The sequence below is a fragment of the Sinocyclocheilus anshuiensis genome, unplaced genomic scaffold (genome assembly GCF_001515605.1).
Source record: "Sinocyclocheilus anshuiensis isolate Anshui unplaced genomic scaffold, SAMN03320099.WGS_v1.1 scaffold697, whole genome shotgun sequence".
Taxonomy (NCBI): domain Eukaryota; kingdom Metazoa; phylum Chordata; class Actinopteri; order Cypriniformes; family Cyprinidae; genus Sinocyclocheilus; species Sinocyclocheilus anshuiensis.
The window spans coordinates 888,178-909,535 of NW_015538036.1; the positions used below are offsets into that span (position 1 = coordinate 888,178).

Below are 21,358 nucleotides of genomic sequence, written 5' to 3' on the forward strand. Positions count from 1 at the left end.
AAAAAATAAGTACTAGTATCTAATGGATAAGTACTAGTATCTAATAATAAGTACTAGTATCGGATGAATAAGTACTAGTGTCTATTTAATAGGTACTAGTATCTAATGAATGAGTATCTAAAAAATATGTACCAGTACCTAATGAATACCTACTACTGCATAAAAATTAAGTACTAGTCACTAGTGGAATACATACTAGTACAAACTGAATAGTTGATATCTCAATGATGGATCCCCATAGAAGTCAATGGCAAAAATGTAATTTTTTTCTAGTAACAATATAATAGTTACTAGTCACTATTGAAATAAGTACTAGTATCTATTGAATAATTACTAGTATCTAATGAATAAATATTAGTATCAAATAAATAAGTACTAGTATCTAATAAATAAGTACTAGTATTTAATCAATAAGTACTAGTATCTAATGAATAAGTACTAGTAACTTTACAAAAAATACTAGTACGTAAAGAATAAGCACTAGTACCTAAAGAATAAGCACTAGTAGTTAATGAATAAGTACTAGTACTTAATGGAAAAGATACTAGTATCTAAAAAATAAGTACTAGTAACATTAAATTAGATACTAGTGCGGTTTATAGATTAAATGTTAAAACGGCTTGCCATAGATATTGTCACTTAATTCTGAATTTACTTTCTATCTTCCTTTTAGTACCCTATCATAGACTTCATAGTAGGCTATGCCTTACAACAAAGATTAAGAATTATAAAGGATTATAGGAATTAGAAGAATTCTAGAAGAATTAGAAGAGTAGCCTAAAGTTAGTCAAGACAAAAGATGCTAAATTACCAAAGCTTGACCTGAAAGTTTAAAGCTGTTCTGAAGCTTAAAATCTGAGGATTTTAACAAACTGCCCAGTCAGGCAATAAAACAGATTTTGTAGGCTATTTAACCAAATGGGGAATCTTTTCAGGCCTACCTTCACTCGAGTATGTTTTGGGCTAGATACTTGAGTAAAATTCAGACATAATCCATACCTTTACTAAAGTGTAATTTCTTAGTAGGTATATTTTACATCTGTGGTCACCAAACTCTGCCAAACTGCCACTCCTCAATTTCAAACTCTAGTCTGTTTAATCCAGTCCCCAATTTAGCATGTAACTTTTCTAGCTTGAAACGCTCATCGTGTTTGCGCCATTTTGTCGCGTCAAAGTATCTAGGTAGCGACGTCAGAAATGTAACCTTTTTAATATCCCCACTCTTTTAGGAAGAGTTCAACGTTACAATTGTCTGGCCTGCAGTAGCCTACGTGTTTTTGTTGATATACGGCTCATCCGCCAACAGAGGACGCTGTTTTACCTGGCTCATCATCTCGGAAAGTAACTCGGAGCTCATCTGCTCAGGGAATTCAATCACACGCTTTGTCCTCATGCAGTGAGGACCATCTCCGCTTTGTTGATGCGAGATTAAAGTGGTGAGAGCAGTAGAGTAGTGCACTGTTTGCTATCATCCGTCTTGCTGTTGTAGTTTGTAAGAGAGGTCATATGATTTACATGAACGTGAATGTGACAGCGTGGAGCGTCTCCAAACCAAACTGCGGCTTGGTCTCAGGTCTGTGAGAATAAACAGCGTTTCTCGGGAGTGAGGGGTCAAGTTAAAAAGTCGCGAATGTTTAGCCGAAATCAGACAGCGAGAGCGACTATCGCTCGGGGCTCCGCGCTGGAGATGGAGATCCGCCGTGGAAAGTTCAGACAAAGTGTTTTCATGGAAACCCCGCAGGTAAATGAAGCTCCGGTCATCACTCTGTCCAGAGGCTCAGCTGGACTCTAGTAAATGTGCTAAGTGTAACTTACAGTAACTAGTAACTTACAGTCGGACGTGTACTCTGTTTTACACCATTATACTATTAATGTTATTTATTTTGGGGTGTTATCTTATATCAAATTGTATATTTGCACAGTAGTTTAAATAGGAGATAACGGGACATGTATTTCATACAAACAGAATAAATGACATAATGGTTGAATGACGTGATGTTTTGTATTGTCCGGATTGGTGGCTTATTGTGAGACTCTAAGTCAAAATGTCTAGGTGGTGTAACTGTCCCGAGAGTGTAAAAAAGAAAGAAAGTTGAAATTCTCTTGGCATAAGCAGTTTGGCACAGTCTTTTATAGTTATTTCTTTAAAAAAACATTTCAGATGATTTCAGATGATAAGACTTGCAGGATGCGACATGCAGGAAGTTATTTTGTACGTTGAACCCCTGTGACTTGACCCACACTGAGTGTCAAGGTAGTTGAATTAAAAAATAAATAAATTAAAAATAATAAATTAATTAAAAAAAATTTTTTTTTGAAAAGGCATCAGAATGCAAGAATATTAAACAATTAATTTAGTTAATTAATAAAAAAAAACTAAACTCAGTGCTTGGAAACAATTTTATGTAATCTAGATTACGTAATCAAAGTAGTCTGATTATATTAGCTGAAATGTGTAATGTAATTGATTATGTTACGAACCACAATTTTTGGCATGTAATTTGGAATCAGTAACGGACTACAATTTGTAAGTAATCTTATCTCATTCAGCACTGCCTATGCTTTCTACCTTGAACATATTTTAACTTAAAACAATTTATATATAATATATATATATTATAAGAAATAACTTTAGTACTTACTTGATGGTTACACCGCTTGACATTTTCAGTCACTAAAACAACATTTTCTTAAAAAATGGTCTAAACTTTTTTTTTCATTTTTTTTAAATGTGTGAAACAAACATGAATAGAAAGATTGCATTTCCAAAAGCTTTGCACAAACGTTTCAGTATATATTTCTCCTTTCTTATAATTTCTGACATGCTTATTTGTCATTGTCCTCAAGTACACATGATCTTATCAAACACTGCAGTAGATCCCTTGCATTCTTTTAAGGGGAAAGGGCTTCATGGCATCTGTATATGATTATCCCAGAGTAGGTTGAGTAAAGAGAACTCTGCCTAACCCCTAATTATTTTTATACGAAGCCTGCTGTGGTGAGATGGAAAGAAGCGTGGTTGGTTCCGAGTGTGGCTGTTGGATGTGTAGAGTCCCAGTGGCAGCTCTAAATTCCTTGTATGGCTTGGGTCCATAGTCTTCATTTTGCTTTGGTGACAATATGTTTATGTTTACGTTTTGTGCAGGAGGATTTATATCCATGTCAAAAGTTGATTTGACTTTCAGGGATCTTAAATCATGTGCTTATCCTAAATGTACAGGAAAAATCACATGCACTGTGTCACCGCTTTTGGTTCAGTTTTTGTTTATAGTAATGGTTCTCAACTAGGGGACCGGAGCTCACCAGGACCTTAGCAAACCTGCAGGATGGCCTAAAGATGACTTAAAATGATATAAACAATAAAATAAGCTGAAACAACAAAAAATATTTACAAGATATTTCTTATTTTACTCCCTGAACACCTGTTGTTTCCTTTAAAGAACCAGGATTCAAGTCTTGGAAAACCAAGAAAAAAATCTTAAAACTTCATGGCCATTTTTATGAATAATATGCATTGTGCTAGTTATGGCAAACTCTATTTTATAGTTTAAGATTTGTGAGTAAAAAATATTTTTTTTAAATCCTAAGCTCCCAAAACTTCTCTAATCCTTAAATGAAATTATTTGTATTTATTTTCATTCAAGTATTATAAAGGTTTGTTTTGTTTTTATTCTTGAACTGCTGTAATCTGAGTTTGCATATCTCTATCACTGATAAGATTTGCCCACTAGCCTATATCAGTATCATTTAGGCACCAAATGTACTTTCTAATTCAGCCCCTCATTCAAGATGCATGTGATTTCACTCAAGTCATTGTGTGCTTTGCTCAAAAGCCTTTAAGATGCCCCAGTTCCCCACTGACATCATATTACCCCCTTTAGACTGGATGAGATGTATTCTACTGTTTGATGTCTTCACCGTGGCTGCTGATTGGAAATCAATATGGCTTAATGAGAATCTTTTTAATGAGATTTTCTTACCTTTGCTTGCACACGCAGAGATGGGTGTCTTGATTGAACTTTACAATATCTTGCCCCAGTTTGTGTGTGAAACAGGCTGTGTGTGAAGGCTCAGGTGAAGCAATTATAGCGAGCGGTAGAAAGAAGGAAGATTGCTGGCTCAGTTAAGTAGACTTCAAAGCAGTAATGGAAAATTTGGCTCACAGATCTTGAGTAATGACTTTATTTAATGCTGACGTTAACTTTGCAGTGCACTTTTTTTTAATTGCAACTGCAACTGCTGCAAATTGCTACATTTTACTTGGGTTATGCTCTGTCATGCCAGTTGCCATTGAAATCAAACTGTCGTTTTTAGATTTGCTTAGTTTGCATACATTCTTTTGGTTTGCTTACAACATGGTCCATTAAAACCACAGTGTTTGCCTGCTGAGGACTCTGCCACATATAGATTTCCTTGAAGGAAGTTAAAAGTGATGTAGGTTGCATACCACCAGACACACCCTTCCTCCCACAGCGCCTGCTTCTTTCCTAACTGAGTTCTGCTTAATTCACTCTGTACTGGATTCTCCAAGAGGATTGCTCAATAGTATTGATGCTGCTGAGACAAATGTACCTCGTACCTAAAGCATTGCTTTCCTTAGACATGTATTATGTAGGCTACATTTTCCTCCAGCAGGCAAATTTGCTTGTTTGCACAGTCTGAGTTGCTGTTTTTTCCAGACTGTATTTTTTTTATGGTGATGTTTTCTCCATTGATGGGCTCTCCTGTGTATTTGCTTTGAGCACTTGACCATATACTCTGACACTGCTTTATAGGGAAGGAAGAATATTTATTGTAGACGTACAGTAACATTCAGAAGTTTAGGGTCAGTACATGTTTTAAATTTTTTTTAAATGAAATGAACACTTTCATTCAGCAAGGACACATTAAACTGATTAAAACGACAGTAAATACATTTACAATATTGCATCACAGAATCCTGAAAAATCTGATTGCAAAATTCTGCTATAATCAGTGAATCTCTCTACATGGCACAATTCATCTCTTATTTACATTGCATCTAAACTCAGGACTGAACAAACACCCCTCTGATTGGCCATTGCTTTCCAGAAATCAACAGACATGTCTGTGATTGGTTACAATATTCAACACTACAAAAACAGAGTGCAAACACAAACGTACATTGGATTCTGCTGTGAGTTGGTTGCCGCTTACTTTCAGTTTGTTGTTTATGTTTATTTAGTTATTAAAGTTAAGTTTCTTCCCTGAATCTTGAATTTTGTTACATACAGTACATACATATATATTATCCTTAAATCATCCTGGCGACCCACCTGAGGGTCATGACCCAGGGTTTGAAAACCACTGCATTATAGAATACAAATGATTCTCTGTGCACACTTTCATCTGTAGCTGAAGGTTTTAAAGTAATTCCACTCATATATTTGGCTTTCCAAGGACTTGTAAGGTCACACATTGCACTCATATGGTGCCTTTGTTTAGAATGAGGCAGCACATGCCATAAGCTAGAAAGGAGCTGATATCTTGAAGAAATGCAAAAACTTCCCCTCCAGCATGTTAGAAGAACCACCAGGCCCCAGAGAACAATGGGGAATCTTTCAACACTGGGGCCCAGACAGGAGCACATGCTTTTGGATTTAAACGAAGGGTTCTCTTGGTCCCTGGCAAAAAGCCCTGTTAAGAGGAACCGGATAGGAGGATAATTGTCCACGCTCTGATGTCATAGGAGCCTCGCTCTATTTGGTTAGTATGCCAGGCACTCTTGAACCTTGAGAGCTGAGAAGAGGTGTATTGAGCTGTTTGAATTCTGTATATAAAAGAGAGGGGATGTTTGAGTTTCAGTGACAACAGCTTTTTTTCACTTTCAATGTTTTTTTTGTTTTTTTTGTTGAACCAAACCCAGAACCCAAGAAGTATATTGGCAAAAACCTCTATTAATGAGAACAACATCCTGTGATTGTGTAGTGCAAGAAATGGTAGAGACCATAAAGAGGAGTGTTGGAAACACTGCATATAAGACATTCCAGTGTAAAAAAAAAAAAAAAAAAAAACAATCCCATTCTTAGGCTTATTTTGCTGCATATTCATATTTCTATAAATCATACAAGAGAATATATCAATATATTAAAACATATATAAAAAATATATTTAAACAAGTCATGGCTATTTTTTAGTAGTTTACATGGTTTGCATACATGTGCATGCATATACTGTATGCATAATTCGGTAGATTAAAGGGGTGACAGCTAATGTAATAAAAATTACTGTAATAACAGTAAATTATGCATTGTTGCATGCACTTTACCCTAAAACAAACCCTAATCTTAATCCTACAGTAAGTAGATGTTGTTAATTAATATTACTCAGTGCTTAACTACTGTAACAAGGACACCTTAAAATAAAGTGTAATGAATATTTCTATTTATAGCAAAATATGATATGAACAGGTGACCGAATACACTGTGTTGCAGTTCTTTATAAATGTCATGTGTACAGTAGCCACCAAATACGTTACTACACACTGTGGATATTGGAAACAGGCACAGTATTTTGCTGACGTTGACTTTGCTGATAACACCCTTCAGTATTGGCATGTTTTCGTCCTAAAAATGAATAGAGGCTCAGATGTTCACAACAGCAGAATGTCAAATAGTTCAGGACTCAACCCTGGATCTTGTGTTCAAGGACATCAAGATGTTCAGTCCACTCTTATCTTATCTCACTTGTGCAGCTGACATGGACATTATTCATACAATTGGACTTGTCATGTGATGTTTTTTTTTTTCTTGTTAGACCAATGAAGGCAGGTTGCTAGTATCTCCTGGCTTGCATCATGACCATCAATGTCGGAGATTTCATTTGTTGAATGTGTGTTCTCCTCCTCTCTCTCTTCTTCTTAAGGGGATATTTTATCGCTTTCTGTTGTGTGTGTTTAGTTTAGTCTGTATAGTGGTTTTCACAATACATATCGTTCCAAAGCAGCAATAAGAGAACAATGGTTTGTTAACTGTCACGTCTTTAGCTCAAATCAGGCTGGTAAGTTAATGCTCAAGCATGTTCTAGAATAAACCAAAAGGTCTTCATAGTTATTGAAACCATTATTATTTCTCCCATTCGTTTTGTCCACTAGTGATCTGTCTCCTCTCACTTACATTCACTGTCTATGTTTAAAGTTTTCATGTGAATGTGCACACAATAATGTTCTGTTAATCGATTTAGAATGTTATAATGTTTGTTAACATTAATAATGAAACTTGTCACCTATTAGCAAGACATTTTATTAAACTCTGTCATCCTTTCCAAACATGCACTAACACCCAGTTAAATGTGTATGTTGACTAATGCTAAAATCATTGCTGTATGTTGGTTTTTACTTCAGCAGCTTCTTGCCACTACAGTTAAAAAACTCATTCTGATTTAAATCTTAACGTTTTTTTTCTATTTCAGTTTAAATTGAAGGGTTAACTTTCCCTGCTTAAAGACCTGGTTTCATTATCTAAACTACTCAGGCATTCCAGAATCCTTAACCTTGCTCTTTCCAGGAGGTTGAGTGTTTGTCTCGTAGCTTGAAGGAAAATCTTCCAGACTGAAAGGGATGAGACAAAGTCGAGGCCCGGACTTTTGTTAATGTCATTAACTGTTTCTAAATCAACTGGCTTCAGCTTAAGGGGATTCATTTCATTCATGGGTAGTACCTGTCTGTCTAGAAAAAAGGACGCGAGTCACACACTGTGTGTCTTTAGCAATAGCATGCCCACACACAGTTCTCAACAAGCACTGTGATTATACTAGTTGTAGTTGCTTGTGTTTGTGTCATAAGAGAGGTAATCTTCAAAGTGGATGGTTTTTCATAAACAGCATCCTCTTAAATGTTCGAGCGTGTGAGAGTGTCAGTGTTTTGGCGAAACTACTTTGAAACTGTGTGATGTAGTTCAGCTGCAGTAAAGCTAAGCTAAACTTTGGAAAAGGTCTTAGTTTGGTACTTAGAACTTTTTTGAACTACAATGAAACTATATAAGATAGTGTCTTTTTTTAATTATATTTGCCTAATTTGTTTTTTCAGTCATCTGGCACAAGAAAACAACAGCATTAAACTACAAAATTACTCTAATTCGACTTGAAACAACCCAGTTTATCATATAAAATGTATGTATGTGTAGATGTAAATGCCGCAAATATTGAATGAATTGAATTGGTGAAATGTTTTTCTTCATGAACCGTTCAAATGAAATGATTCGCTAAACTGAATTGATTTACCAGGTGCTATATATGAATCAGTAAATAATTAAATTGATCAAAAAACTTCAAGACATTTACATTGTTACAAAAGATTTCAGTTTCAAATAAATGACGTGCTTTAGAACTTTATGTTCATCAAAGAATCTTAAAAAACAGTGATGACACAAAAACAGTGATGCTGCATTTTGTTGGAAGAAGTAGCTTGTTACTGGAAAAACAACAACGTGTTACTGTTTTGAAAACAGCTGAACTACCGTTAGTGTCGCTACTTTTATTTGGTTACTCCCAAACATTGGCGAGTGTTCATGGGTCTGTGAATCTAGGAAATGATCCGAGTAAACAGTAAAAATGTAAACAGTTTGAGCGTTTACCCAGTGGACTTGATGGACTCTGCGCTTTCTCCCGTCTTTCTATTCGTCCGTGAAACTCGGTCCCACTATGTGCTGTGAACATGGCATTGTTCACACACAGGCTTGTGCTCTAAAAGTGATGAAGACCACAGCTGACTCACACAGACACTGTTCTGTACGTCATTTCTTGATGTGATCCAAGTCATTACATACCTGTATGCGTAATAGTGTTGACACAGAGCAACGTTCAGAAACAACACTTCACACAAACATCTGTGCAAAACACTCTTGTGAGGCTGCTATGTAACACAGTGATGTTATATGAACAAACAGCTCATGTCAATAATGTGCTATCATGCTGCTCAGTGTGTCTTCAGACACCAAACTGACACCCGTGAACATCTGACCGTTCACTCACAATGCCCTCAGTGGCTAAAAATAGCATTAATCCTCATATTCCCCACTCTGATCTGTTGAGCTTTAATGCTGTCTGTACTCTTAAGCCAGTATTTGAGTATTTTTATTCCACAATGACAAGATTAAAATGTCTTATGTTTTGTAACATAGTTTTTTAGACCTCTCTTAGGTAATCTGCCTTCAGTCAGCCGCTGCCGTTGACCAGGGTCATTTCTAGGCTGTGATAGTGAGAGTTAATCTTAATTTATTCCCAGCCTAATCACATTAAAGCGGAGTCAGCAGGGGGTTGGTGTGTGTGGCCACACTTTAAGAATGTCTGGTATTTGTTAACATTTATTAACTAGCGTTGTGCACCAGCGCTGTGTTCGTTGGCCACTGTTACATCTCTGTGAGGATGACACTCTGAGGCACATACAGATACTTTGCTTGTGTTTTTACTCATTTGTAGCTTACTTTGGTTAAAGCATCTTCTTTGCGAATAAATGTAAATATGGAGGTATTTACTGATAAATGCCATGAAAAATGATCAAAACACTTTTCTTCTCTTGTTTTGTGCATAGTTTAAACAATTTTTTACATTTTTATTTTATTACTATTATTTTTTTGGATGAATGTAAAGTGTACCTAGTTAGAAGAATGGTGCACATGTTTTATTTTATTTTAATTGGATTGATTGCAAATATATTTACTGTTTAATTTATGAGTTTGAAAGAAGCCTCTCATGTTCAATAAGGCTGCATTTATTTGCTAAAAATAGTAATATTGTGAAAGATTATTACAGTTTAAAATAACTTCTCTCTATTTTAATATATACTTTAAAACATAATTTATTTATGTGATGTTAAAGCTGAACTGCAGTCATTACTCCAGTCTTCAGTGTCACATGATCCTTCATGATCCCAAATCATTCTAACATACTGATTTGGTGCTCAAACATTTCTTATTATTATCAATGTTGATAACAGTTGGGACACTTGGTAATTCTGGTCTATTTCTATTGTTCTATTACTGTAGTAAGGCCTAGAGCCGTAAAATCCAACATAAGAAAGCATGGCATGGGCTAATAGGAAGAAACACAACCTCTTCTGGTACATCTTGTAAAACGTTACTTTGGTAAGATAAAAAATAAATAGATTTACCTTAATCTCATTGTCATCTTTAGAGTATTTTTATCCATGTCATTAACACACTTCTTGGTGTATTTTGAGAACTCACTCTCGTGGGCTGCTAAATGCTCTCTTAAGAGCACTACATTTACTCTGATAATAAGATGATGGTGTGCCAGAACAATTGCATCACAGTGCCGTTAGATCAACTTAGCTTGCTGTTAGGTTAATTGTTTCAGAAAGACGTGATGTTCCCTTATTATTCACGCTTGTGTGGGAGTCTTTGTGATGTTGTCAGAGGAAGTTGAATTACGTAATGAACAGTCCAAAGTGTGAGACCTAAGTGTGAATTTACTTTACTCATCCAGTTGACTCATCTCGGATGGTCTGTTTCTTTCTGTGTCAGTGCGAGAGATCTGACTACTAGGCCATTAACCCAAGGTCATGTATCTCTAAACCTCTAGAGCTTGATGATTGATGAGAAACCGAAAACCTAGAAGCTGCTTTGCCTTTACAGGTGTTCAGATTGAACTATGTTAAGACTACGTGGCATTACGATACAATGTCTTACATTCTAGGTATTCTAATGTTTTTATGTCTTCACTCCCCTTTCTTTCTATTATTATATAATGTTAAATATGAGGTAGCACAACGTGCAAAGAAGATGGTTGTATACTAATAATAAAGCATCTGCAGGTAACACAAATACATATTGTGTGTTCAATCCCAAAACTGTCCTCAAACAACCCCCAGAATTGTTTGTATGTGTATATATAAGCATCTTCTGGATGACAGGTATAGCCTGAATCTTATTCATAGTGACATAAACATAGAGTAGCTGTAATGTCTTGGTTGTCTGCTACTGTTTCAAAAGTGTACTGTTCTGAGTTTAGAATGATGTTTCCACATGCAACTGTCATGTGTCTGAGACTTTTCTCTCCTGGACAGCTGCTTTTTCCCCTCACTGGAAAGAAAACCTAACCAAACAGAAACATAAAAACAGTGGCGCCCTGTTTGCCGTTCTGGCCTGGCCTTATATGGCTTTATTTGACCTTTTATTGCTGTGGTTTGTTGCTGATTTGGTTAACTTATGCATTAGGCAATGAAGCTTAGAAATATTAAGTTTTGCTGTATTTACATTGGAAATTTAGCCAGTCTGCTGTAAATAATGTTTTAAGAATTGTCCATTAGGGGGAGACGTTGATCTTTTTTGAGGACATTTAAAGTCAATGGCTTATCAGCTCTAAGCATCAACACATTGATTCTGCTCTTTGACATGCTGTACTTCAGTCGTACTATTAATGGGGACTAATGAATAGTGTTACAAGCCCTCTTGTTTTTTTTTCCAGTTGATATTGATGTGTGTGGTCTAATTGAAAATCTGCAATAAATAAATGTTAATTAATCCATGAGAGTGGTGTTTAAATGGAGTCTGTGAATCAAATCATTTTAAAAAAGTATTTAATGAGTTTTCTGTATAGCATGTGGAATATTGATTTATGTTGTCTGTGTGTGTTTGTATGTATGAGAGAGAGGGGGTTGATTTGTAGGCAGTGGAGGGGTCCTGGGACGGTGGCCAGATCACACCAGCTGCAGCTGACTTTAGAAATGAAACATCTCCAGGGAGCTGATGAGCTTTAGAGAAACTCACTGCCAGTGGACATGTGGAGCATGTTAGCACGGTGACACTGGCAGCAGGCTCAGAGCAGACAGGAAGTTCAGGAGACCCCAAAGGACCTAAACTTTTATAGAAAGCTGGGTTTAAGAATCGGTTCTTTGCTTCTTTGTGGTGAAAAGTCTCAATGTAGTGACAATCAGGCAGTGACTCCATTATGCTGATTTGCTTTTGCTTGTTTTGTTTTGTTAAGCTTTTTTGTTTTGTTTGTTTTTTGTTTGGGTTGATTATGTTTTGTTTTGTTTTGTTGTTTGGTTTGTTTTGTTGATCGTTTTGTTTTATTTTTGTTTGTTTTTATAAGAAATGTGAGAACTTCAACTGCTTGTTGTGACTTGGTGCTGGGGATTAGAGCTGTATAAATGTAACAGTGTATGAAAGGTTGTGGTATGTTGTGTGTAGTCTTGCCTAAAGACATTTAGCATGATAGGACAGAATTTGCTAATTTTATTAAACTAATTTTCATAAAATTGTCCTTGATGTTTCATTGTGTGTGGGATCAGCCATCTGCTGGCCCTTGATCTAACTGCATACCATGATATTTACATCCAGTAGAGCATATAAATAAAGTACAGTAGAGGTCTGAGAGAATGCAAGAACACAGGAAAGATCAAATCAGTCAAAAGCAGATAAATTTGTGTATGTTTCTGAACTAGTCTGTTTAATTAGTTTCATAGCATCTAATTAAATTGACACCATTATTCTTCTAAAATCTTGTGTGTGTGTGTTTACAGTGCCTGGGCCTCTTCTTTCTGTTTCTTGTGGGTTATACTGTGTTTTTGAGATGGGGCTGTATAGCAGCTGAGGCTCTTTGTAGTGGTTAGCAGCCCTTGTTAGAGGCCTTGCCCTTCCCTCTGTTTGTTTCACAGATGTGCCCTGATTGAACTTCAACCCAAATTAATTAAAAACACAACACGAGCTACACTTTGAATTAGCTGGTGTCTTTTTCACTTATCTTTTAAAGGGTGTAAAAACTCACTGAGCTTAGAGAGGTGCTGCAGAAAATAACTCTACACAATTAAAACATAAATTTAGCTATGTGTTGTTTTAAAAAAGAGCCTTTTCCTCCTGTCACAATACTTCCTTTCCTTAGATTGAAGTGTAAAGCAAACCTGAAGTGTTGTGGTAACTTCAGTATGGTATTTCCTTACTCCACCCAGTCAAATTCCTCCTGCTTGCCACCTAAGGAGTTCTTGCTTTATCACACCGGCCACCCAAACAAGAAGCCGTTTCTGTTCTTCTATGCTTGATTGGGAAAAAGGAAATATCCCTATGTGCTTCAGTACATCCGATGAGGAACAAAGGACTGTCAGAGGTTCCTTTTCACCTCACATCTTGTTTGTAATGATGGGTTCATACATCATGGGTGCACCAACCCATCCTGACTTAAAACATGTGAATGTCCTGTTATGTAACTCAGTTAGCATAGAAAAATTCTGAGGGATTAGTATTAGCAGCATAACTGGAGAAAAAACAAGGAATGGTGGCTGTTACACAAACCACTTGTCAAAGGTCCAAAAGCTTTCATTCAGCTATTGTAAATGCCATCAAAAACATTTTGTGTTTGCTTCTTTTCATGGCTACATCTTCTAGACAATTTTCTATGGTGGCTTTTTCTCATTATCACTGTATAATAGCTCAATTGCTTCTTCAGTACAGAAATGTAATGTAAGTGTGAGCAACGTAAGCGAGTGCAGAGACCACCTTTCACACACTTTTATTTGTGTAATAGCTCTTTCGAATTGCTGTTTGCCCTCAAGGTTGACATCCAGTTTTCTAAGCCTTATAATTGTGATCATTGTGTGCTCATTCTGCATCTCATAGCCCTTGTTAGTTAGAAATAATGCTTTATTCTTAATAATAAGAATTATTATTTTTTTAAGTGCACACACACACCGTGAACACACACACGGAGCAGTGGGCAGCCAATGCTGCGGCACCCGGGGAGCAGTTGGGAGTTCGGTGCCTTGCTCAAGGGTCTCACCTCAATCGTGGTTTTGAAGGTGGAGAGAGCGCCTCCACCGACAATTCCTGCCGGACCTGAGACTCGAACCTGCGACCTTCGGGTTACAAGTCCGACTCTCTATCCATTAGGCCATGATTTTTTTCTCTTTGAGTAACTGACGTTTTCCATTGTTTAACCAGCAGGTAAAGTCAAATAGGATACAAATTATGTAGATTAGTGTGTTAGATGAGAGAGTAGATCTTTACCGATTACTGTAGTTAGGAGACCACTTGTTACATATAACACATTGTGAGTCGTTTAGTTCCCTACTTTTCTATGTGCAAAATTTTACAGTCCTTAAAAGAAGAATGCAAAAACTTTCATGCACATATGGTAGATTGAGTTTCACAAAGTCAAGACCCCTGTGTCTACCTTGTTTTCACAAACACAGAGTACCACTCCCTTGGAGCCCACATTTTGCTGTCTATTTTTGCTTTCTGTCTCCCAAGACTTAAGCAAAATAATGAATCACATCTCTGTGTTTCCCATTGCGTGCGTGTCCATGTATCAAAAGAGACTATGGAGTGAGAAGATTTGTAAGTTCCCTTTCATGGGAACTTCGAACTGCGTCCTCTAGGGGTCGCTATGGGGAACGCCTCGTCGTGACCCGTGTCTGAAGCATACATTGAAAAAACACCAACCAATGTATGCTTCAGACACGGGTCACGACGAGGCGTTCCCCATAGCGACCCCTAGAGGACGCAGTGTCTCGTTCCCTACTCAGGGAACCATGGTTACATAAGTAACCTGAGACGTTATGGTGCATCAGAGATAATCTGAATATGCATGATCCATTATTGTGTGACTGATTATTATTAAAATTGTCTGATATTCTTAATTGCCAGTAGAAACCCTTCTGATTAATATTTGTAGGTGTAGCTTAGGAAGCATATTTTGATGGACATGTTCTGCTTTAATCATGTTGCCACTACAGACCACTTTCTTTCTGCGAGTCAATAACATTGTGGTTTGGCGTGCATCAGAGAAGCTGATTATGAATGTAATATGTAATATGAAGAAACTGAATGGGCTGTTAATACAAATTCAATAGGATAAGATATGTTTATTTTATAGTCTGAAGGGCTATTAGATAACATTTATGGAATATCATTAAATAAACCGTATTTTCCCTTCAAAGTTTACAAAGATCCAAAGAGAAAGAATGAAAGAAAAAGAATGTAATTGAAAATATAGACCTGTAGACCACAGAAAGTCTATAAATGCACGTTCTGTTTGCTCTGATTCATTGATTTTACTACTCACTGCAGTGAGAGGAATCTTTTGAGTACTCTGAAATTGAACTGTGGCATTTTAAATAATTGAGCATATATTAAAGATTGATACCCTGCTAACATGCATAAGCCACTTTATGAAATATATATTTCAGTATAGTGATTCTCTGTAGAAAATAAAATGTGTCTAGTCCAATAAATGTATTACCTGACAGGTTGAAATGATCGATACAACACCGCTTGGCAATCAAGATGACAAATTGTCTTGGATTTATGAAGCTGGATGCCATCATTATGTGGAAAGTATTAGGCAGACTGCAGTTACTTAGACAAAGCACTGTTCTCATTGTAGAGAGGACAGATGGACTCTTTGTTTTCTATAGTTAATATTCTTATATTCAGCATGCAGACACCATTCCTGAAACAGCCAACAAAAACAAAAAAAGAGAACCAACAAGAATAACAATTTAAAAAAAGAAAAGAAAAAGAAACATAGCTCAGAATTAAATTAAAAATTAATTCAAAACAATTGGGCAAAAAATTATAAAAAAAAACTTTTTTGGGGATTATATTCATTGTGTTGTAACAGGTCCAATATGATGTTCTAAATAGGGGGAGAGCGGGGCACAAAGTAACACTTTTTGACTTTCTCAAATTGTGTATATCCACATGGGGTTCAGAGTATAATTTTTTTATCCACAGTAATTTCACACTTAGTTACTTTGTGCCACGCGCTCCCCTAGTCATGGGGGTCAAACCCTTATAGAATTGCTCAAATGCTTAAAAACATTTAGATTTTGTAACTGCTTTAAGCTTTAGAAAATCTTGATTGTCAACCTCAGGAGATCGCGTTATGAACTTTTTTTTTTTAGCTATGATATTTGCATTTTTTTTTTCAACTGTCTTTTCACAGTTTGATTTGTGTGATATTTGCCGTTTTCCATCAATACATATTAAACATAAAATAAAAAATAAATATACATAAACTGCCAAAGTTAACCATGCACCCCTAAATTAGCTGTCACTTATTAGCTACTAGTGATAATGCAGTAGCGGCTAGCTAATATTTTGTAGTCTATTATAAATTCCCATGAAAATCCCATAAATGAATAATAACAACAAGTTAGTTTTTTTTTTCTTAAATTAACTTCTATAACAGTATTGAATCACCAATCCTCATCCTGTTTTATGTGAATAATTATTACGCTTTTGCGATTGCAAGAATTGATTTTCAAATGTTCATTTGTTTATGAAGGGCGTGTAGTTTGTGTCGCGCCGGTAGTTGTGCTGTAGTGTAGTCGAGTTGTGAGCTGAATGGTGAATGAAGGCAGTACAGTCAGTCCACGCGCACTGTGTGATGCTCCTTTGTGGGAAAGTCCTACTAGAGCACACAGACACACTCACATCAGTACAGAGGGACTCAGTGAAGTAAACTGCGTGTAAATGACCAGTTATACAGACGGGATAACAAGAACATGATTTGAGGGTGTTAGGAAAGTCGTTTTGCTTTTCATGTAGTAGAGAGCGTTCATTTAGGCTACTGGATTCAGTGGCTATTGTTGTGAAGAGAGAGACGTGCGGACGCGCCGAGCGTTTTACTCTGCCTTTTTTTGTTGTTGTTGTCTTCAGTTATATTTGCTGTCATACGCATGACACCTCCTGAACTGTTGTTTCCGAACACATGGAACTGGTCTGCGATGTGAAAACTGATTTGCTTGGATACGCCGTGGATTGAATTTGGATGCGTTTTGAAGTCTGGATCGTGTGATTCATATACTCGCCATTTAAACTTCTTCCAAAAATCTTTCTCAACTCTCAAGACAGATTAACGGTTTGAAGAGCAGTGGGAGTCTGAACTTTAAATCGAGAACGAATATCACTCTTGAATGATGCCCATTGACAGACTCGCAGACATGGAGGAGAAACTTCGTATTTTGGAGGATCTCAATATGATATACATTCGTCAGATTGCCCAGAGTCTAAAGGTAAAGGTATTCTCATTACCTGACTTGATCTTTTTGCCTTTTTTGAATTCGGCTACTTTAAAATGCTTTTGTACATCTGAAGTAGTTCTGAATTATGTTATTAGTCTTTTTAGTTAAACAATCAAATGATAATAAAATACAAAATTATACAAACTGTGTCTATAGCACACTTAAAATAAATGCTTTACATAACTAAAAATCTTAGTTTGGCATAAAGTCAAGTTTTAAAAGCCTGCAGGTGAAGATCAAATAAATACATTTTGTAATGAGGTGTGAGGGATCTCTTATGTTGTCTTGCTCAGCCAGTTTTCCAGTGTGGTTAGGTTGTGTCTAAACTCTGTGAGAGTGCTTGTCCATTATACAGCTGCTCTTACAATGATGTTGATGTACAATGTCTTTGATTGTTTGTGTCAGTTTGGTGTGTTTTTCGTCTTGTCAGTAAATGCTTAATACAAAGAAGCAGCAGCACTATTTCTCCAGTGGTCCTGGATCTGCAGCTGCAGCCACACAAGACAAAGTCTTATTCGATGAATGTGTGTTGTTGGACGTTTGTGCCTGGTTTGTGATTTCTTTGGTATTCTGTGCCTACACTCATTAGCACCAGTAAGAAAAATACAATTTAATGTAAGCTCTTTGCAAAATGCCTCCACATGGACTTCATTTGGCTAGCCTTATCTTTGGAAACAATTGCACACTTGGTGATATTAATGGTGTGAATATACTACTTATTTTCAAGTCAAGCTACCAGAAGTGTGGAAACAAACCCCCTTTCTTGCTTCAAGACATTAGAGTTTTATGGCACATACCCTTCATCCTGATTTACTAAGTAGATGGATCATGGTGTCAATTTTTTATTTAATACTACTAGAAAGCAGGTGGCACATGATAAACTATATGATAAATATCAAGGTACGTATCAAATGCCATATTTTTTTTTGAAACCTCCTTTGGTTATGAAATAAAGTAGGCGTCCTTTTGTCCTGCAGCTGTTGTATGTTAGCAACGCTCAGTATCTCACTAAATGACATGCTGAACACTGCCTCAGCCCCCGAGCTCTGGGGTTTGGTGTGGTGTGGGGGACCAAACTGTGCTCTTCTCCTAACCCATGCTGAGATCACACCTCGCTCCTTCAGTGTGCGTGTTCTCCTCACCAAGTAGCCCGATTATGTGCTCAGTATTCCTGCAATGTGACTTGAAATGTGTAGCCTGTGATAATGAAAGGACATGGAGGCACCTTCTTTGAGCTGAAGGACATCTTCATAAATTCCTGGAGCATTTAAATAATTCATGGTCATGCATCTCAAAGTTGGCAGTCTTGAGTTCTCAGAAGTCGATTAGCTTCAAGCCTGTGTCAATTTGAAAGAGTCTGGATGTTTAAATTTAATCATCCATGTGATCTTCATGTGAAAAATTAACTCTTTGTATGATCTAGCAAGATCATGTTCACTGCAACCCTAAGTAGAATTTGTTTCCTGTAGACAGGTTGGATTCCTTCTAACTAATCTTAATTAGGGTTGGAGAACTTGTCATGATGACAGTAATCATTGATCATGAAAACACAATAATTGTATGTTTTTAAAAATATATATTTTAGCATAAAAAATTTGTAATTTATCATTTTGTGGTTGGTTACGGTGGCATCACAAGTTGTGTATAGCTTACAATTGAACTGGTTACAGATGGGACGAGGGCAGTAATAGATGTTCACAGCACAAGATATTGAAAAAGAAAAACTATAGGGATGACAGTAAGAGGTTATGGACTCCTTTGTTGTTTTAAAGATTAATTTAATTAACTTTCTGGGCTGTCTGACAGCATAAAATGGTAAATGATTTTGCTAAGCCAGAGTTTGCACAAGGGGTTGATATATTCTCCAGTGCCACAGAGACCGGAACCTGTGGTTTTCTGAATGATTGGGGACTACTGTTAGCGCTAGCAGTTGCAGTCAGTCTTTTCAAGTTTTAACAAGTCCATTTCAGAATCGAGGCAGCCACATTCTTGGCACTACATGAACATTCCTCTCTGTGTCCTTCCTTTACGATGTCTCTGTCTCTCCTGAAAACCAGAAGAAGACTTTGCCGGTGTCGTCACTTACAACCTTTTGTTGCTGCAAAGCTGTGATTTCATAGCCTGCTTGTAGTGATGGGTGATGGGAACAGGAAATAGCTGAGCTTAATGAGCGTGATTGGCTGGTATGATGTCATCTCTGCTTGACCCGCACAGACAATAGCATGCTGTAGATATGGAAGTGCCTTTGTGAGGAGTGATTGCTCCCTCAGGTAGTGCTTAATGTTGCGGTTTGCTTTTGCTCTTTAGTCCCTGCCTGAGGTTTGATGGGTTATTTGGTCACCTTCTCTATATTTAGCTTGCTGATGGTACACTATATATATTTTTCTATGTTAAAAATACTGTATCCACCTTAATATGCAGAGACAGTTATAAATAAGCCATTTGTAGGCTGATTTCTCTGAAAAGTGTAACACTGTGGCTCTGTAGCACTATGAAAACATTTTTCTGTTTGTTTGAGCGTCCCACAGCAGTAACACTGGCTCAACCAATATCATTATGGACTCTTTTCACATTTTTGGGATTGTAAACTTCTATAGAGGTACGTGGGAGACCATAGCAAATATTATTTTTGTGTTCAATCTATTGTTGTATTTCTACAACTTGATAAATGGGGAAAAATAGAGAGAAATGAATTACATCAGTCAGAAAAGAGATAAATGTCATGTTCAATGCCACTTCCTCACCAGCTGTATTGGAAACTTTGGTGCAAGAAGACATTAATTCTAGGATGCATTAAATTGATCAAAAGTGACTTTTTTTGTAATATTACAAAAGATTCCTTTTTAAAATAAATGCTAAAAATAATGAAAAAAAGTACATTTCCATAAAAATATTAAGCAGCACAACTGTTTTCAACACTGATAATAATAAGAAATGTTTCTTGAGCATCATATCAGCATATTAATATGATTTCTCAAGGATCATGTAACACTGAGGGCTGGAGAAATGGATGCTGAAAATTTGTCTTTGCCATCACAGGAAGCAATTACATTTTATATTGAATTATATTGAAAGTTATATTATACTGAAATAGAAAATAGCTATGCAAATTGTAGATATTCTACAATATTACTATTTTTACTATATTTTGATCAAATAAACACAGCATTGGTGAGCATAGGAGACTTAGAGACCCAAACCTTTGAACGGTAGTGTATGATTGTATGATCATATTGGTTAAATAAACATAATAATATGTTTCATATGTTTTTTGCCATGTAGCAAGAATGTTGCAATTAATTGTGCTCTTCTTCTAGTTGACAGTCTCACAGTTGTGCTCAAGGACATAATGACATAGGGCAACAATGTGATCTTTGTATCTCTTCAGTTCACAGTCGTTTTTACACACAGTCAATAACATGAACTAAGGAAGTTACATGGATTTAGTGATTTCTCTTTCCATTCACACAGCTTGTTTACAGGGATCTGTAGCAGATACAGAGGTCTCTCTATATTCTACCAGCAGTGTGTTTACCAGGGTTCCTCCCCTCAGGTGGATCAGTGTGGCCTTTGTGTGTCCAGCCCAGCAGGGATGATGGCTGCTGCTTGTGTTCATTTCTTATGGTATGTTGTGCAACTAAAACGACCCCAGTAGCATGTTATTGTGCTAGCACAAAAAAAAAGGACCTCATAACTCTGGCCTCCACCCATGATGTCCTGTGGGCCTTTGAATTCCAGCCAGGAGCATGATGAAATGCTTGGGAAAGGGCAGACCTCTCACCTCACCTAGAACCCCAGCGTGACCTGAATCCACCTCAGATAATCTCCATAATTCAGTAGGTACAGGTGTCACATTTGGCCTGGTGGTGGAATGATCTTGATATTTGTTTTTACCTCCCAAAAAGTTGTTAATTGCATAGTTTGGGTATGAAATTTCACCGCATCACACTTTTCTTTGTTCTAACATCCACAAGAAATCTTAAATATGCCTTTGGAATGCTGAGCTAAGTTTAGCCTTTTGTTGAGATGAACTCGAGTGGTCAGCCCAAGCCAGACATGGCTCTCTTCAGGGTTCATAAGGTTAGAGGTCATCAATGAGCGCATGCCACAGCCATTTACTGCGTCGTGTGCCCATTCATCCATAGTAAAAGCAAAGTCTCCTCTTCATACTGTTGGTTCAACTGGTGAAGTATTTACAAAGGTTAGTTCACCCAAAAATGAAAATTCTGTTATTAGTTACTCACTAGGGCTGCACGATATATCGGAAATATCGAAATATCGCAAATGTAAATATCGCGATATGCATATCGCAACGGCATGCGATATCTGAATCATTTTAATAATAGGCTACTTAAATCAGAA

At 36.7% G+C, this 21,358-nt stretch overlaps 1 protein-coding gene and 1 pseudogene across 1 annotated transcript in view; one reads left to right on the top strand and one right to left on the bottom strand.

Moving 5' to 3' along the window:
• LOC107681340 (nitric oxide synthase, inducible-like) overlaps window positions 1–1,393 on the bottom strand; it is a 7,017-nt pseudogene extending 5,624 nt beyond the window's left edge.
• Window positions 1,394–1,484: 91 nt separating this feature from the next.
• Window positions 1,485–21,358, top strand: part of LOC107681349 (rhotekin-like) — a 61,648-nt gene continuing 41,774 nt past the window's right edge. Inside the window, exon 1 of the mRNA XM_016477628.1 lies at window positions 1,485–1,741. Coding sequence (XP_016333114.1) covers window positions 1,631–1,741 — 111 coding nt within the window. The 5' untranslated portion in view covers window positions 1,485–1,630. The remainder of the gene's footprint in view (window positions 1,742–21,358) is intronic.